At 68.2% G+C, this 1,282-nt stretch overlaps 1 protein-coding gene across 1 annotated transcript; it reads left to right on the top strand.

Moving 5' to 3' along the window:
* The first annotated feature begins 6 nt into the window (after positions 1-6).
* On the top strand, positions 7-1,245 carry LOC105310366 (PHD and RING finger domain-containing protein 1-like). The gene is made up of 2 exons (XM_011386554.2): positions 7-755; positions 978-1,245. The coding sequence occupies exons 1-2, from the start codon at positions 362-364 to the stop codon at positions 1,193-1,195; spliced, it is 612 nt and encodes a 203-aa protein (XP_011384856.1). The 5' UTR covers positions 7-361; the 3' UTR covers positions 1,196-1,245.
* Positions 1,246-1,282: the final 37 nt, after the last annotated feature.

The following is a 1,282-nucleotide window of genomic DNA, read 5'->3' as shown; positions in this document are numbered from 1 at the left end:
CCGGTCACCCAGGTCTCCGAGCGCGGAGCACAGGTCCCGCGAGCACCGGCGGCCTCGTTCCCGTGAGAAACGGCCCCGGCCCCGCTCCCGCTCCCGCTCCCCGGAGAGGAAGCCTCCAGTGAAGGGGGCTTCCCCAGCACCCCCTCCCCAGGAAGAGCCGCAGCCGTACAGCGAGCCCCCCGCCCAGCCGCCGGCCTTGGCAGGAGCCAGTGCCTCAGCAGCAGGGGCCAAGGCCGAGGTCCTCCCAAGGGCCACTGCTGTCCCAGAGGTGCCAGTTGGGTGTCTGCCCGAGGACCTGGATTACGGGGATTCCGTCGAGGCGGGACATGTCTTTGAAGACTTTTCGGGGGAAGGCATTTTCATGCAGCTGGATGACATGAGCTCCCCACCCTCCCCGGAGAGCACGGACTCCTCCCCAGAGCGAGCCTTCCCCCTCAACCCTGCTGTCCCTGCCACCGGCCAGCACCAGGACACCAGCCTGGCCATGGCTGTCATCGGAAGGGAGGTGTCGCTGATGCACGGTGAAGATGCCATGCAGGCCTTGCCCTGGGCCGAGGGTCCCCAAGAGCTGCTCTTGTTGCAGCGGGATTCGGCCAGGGCCGCTGCGGTGCCTGGCACGCTGGGAGGCCTGGCCGTGGGGCAGGAAGAGGCCCCCCCTCAGACCCCTGTGCTGCGGGCCAAGGCCTCGGTGAAGAGAGTGACCTGGAACCTAGAGGAGGCGGCGGGCGGCGCCCTGGCCGAGGACAGAGGCCAGCGTGAGTAGGGTGCTCCTGGGCGTGCCGGGGTGGCTGGGCAGCGTGCCGGGCAGCACACGGGCCGTCTCCGCCACAGCAGAGGTGCAGGGCTGATCAAGGAGGTGGCTGCAGCCCAGCCTGTGTTCCTTGCTGCTGGGATGCTTCTCTGGAATTTTCCAGCCAGGAAGCAGCCTTTCGGCTGAGATAGCCACAGAGCACCCACTCCCCTGTGTTGGCCCTCAGGGATGCCACTTCACAGGCCACAGCAGCCCCAGGAAGAGGCCTGGGAAACTGAAGACAAGGGCCTTGTGGCGGCCCCCCAGCAGGCGCCCCTCCCGGAGCCTCCTCCCCATGGTCATCTGCTTCCAGAGCCTGGCTTCCTAGACGCTGATGCCACTCAGGTGGGTACCTGTGCTGGAGGCCTTGCACCCGGCCACTCGGGCTGCGTGCGGCTCGGGTAGAGGGCGTCACGCTGCCCCCTTCCTGCCCGGGTTCTCGGTGCTCCGGGAGGGGATGGGGTGCGCTGTGGCTTTGGAGCTGCCCTTAGC

This window comes from Pteropus vampyrus, unplaced genomic scaffold (genome assembly GCF_000151845.1).
Source record: "Pteropus vampyrus isolate Shadow unplaced genomic scaffold, Pvam_2.0 Scaffold2645, whole genome shotgun sequence".
NCBI classification, from domain to species: Eukaryota; Metazoa; Chordata; class Mammalia; order Chiroptera; family Pteropodidae; genus Pteropus; species Pteropus vampyrus.
The sequence above is the reverse complement of the archived record's forward strand: the minus strand, read 5'-3'. Positions and strand labels throughout refer to the sequence as shown.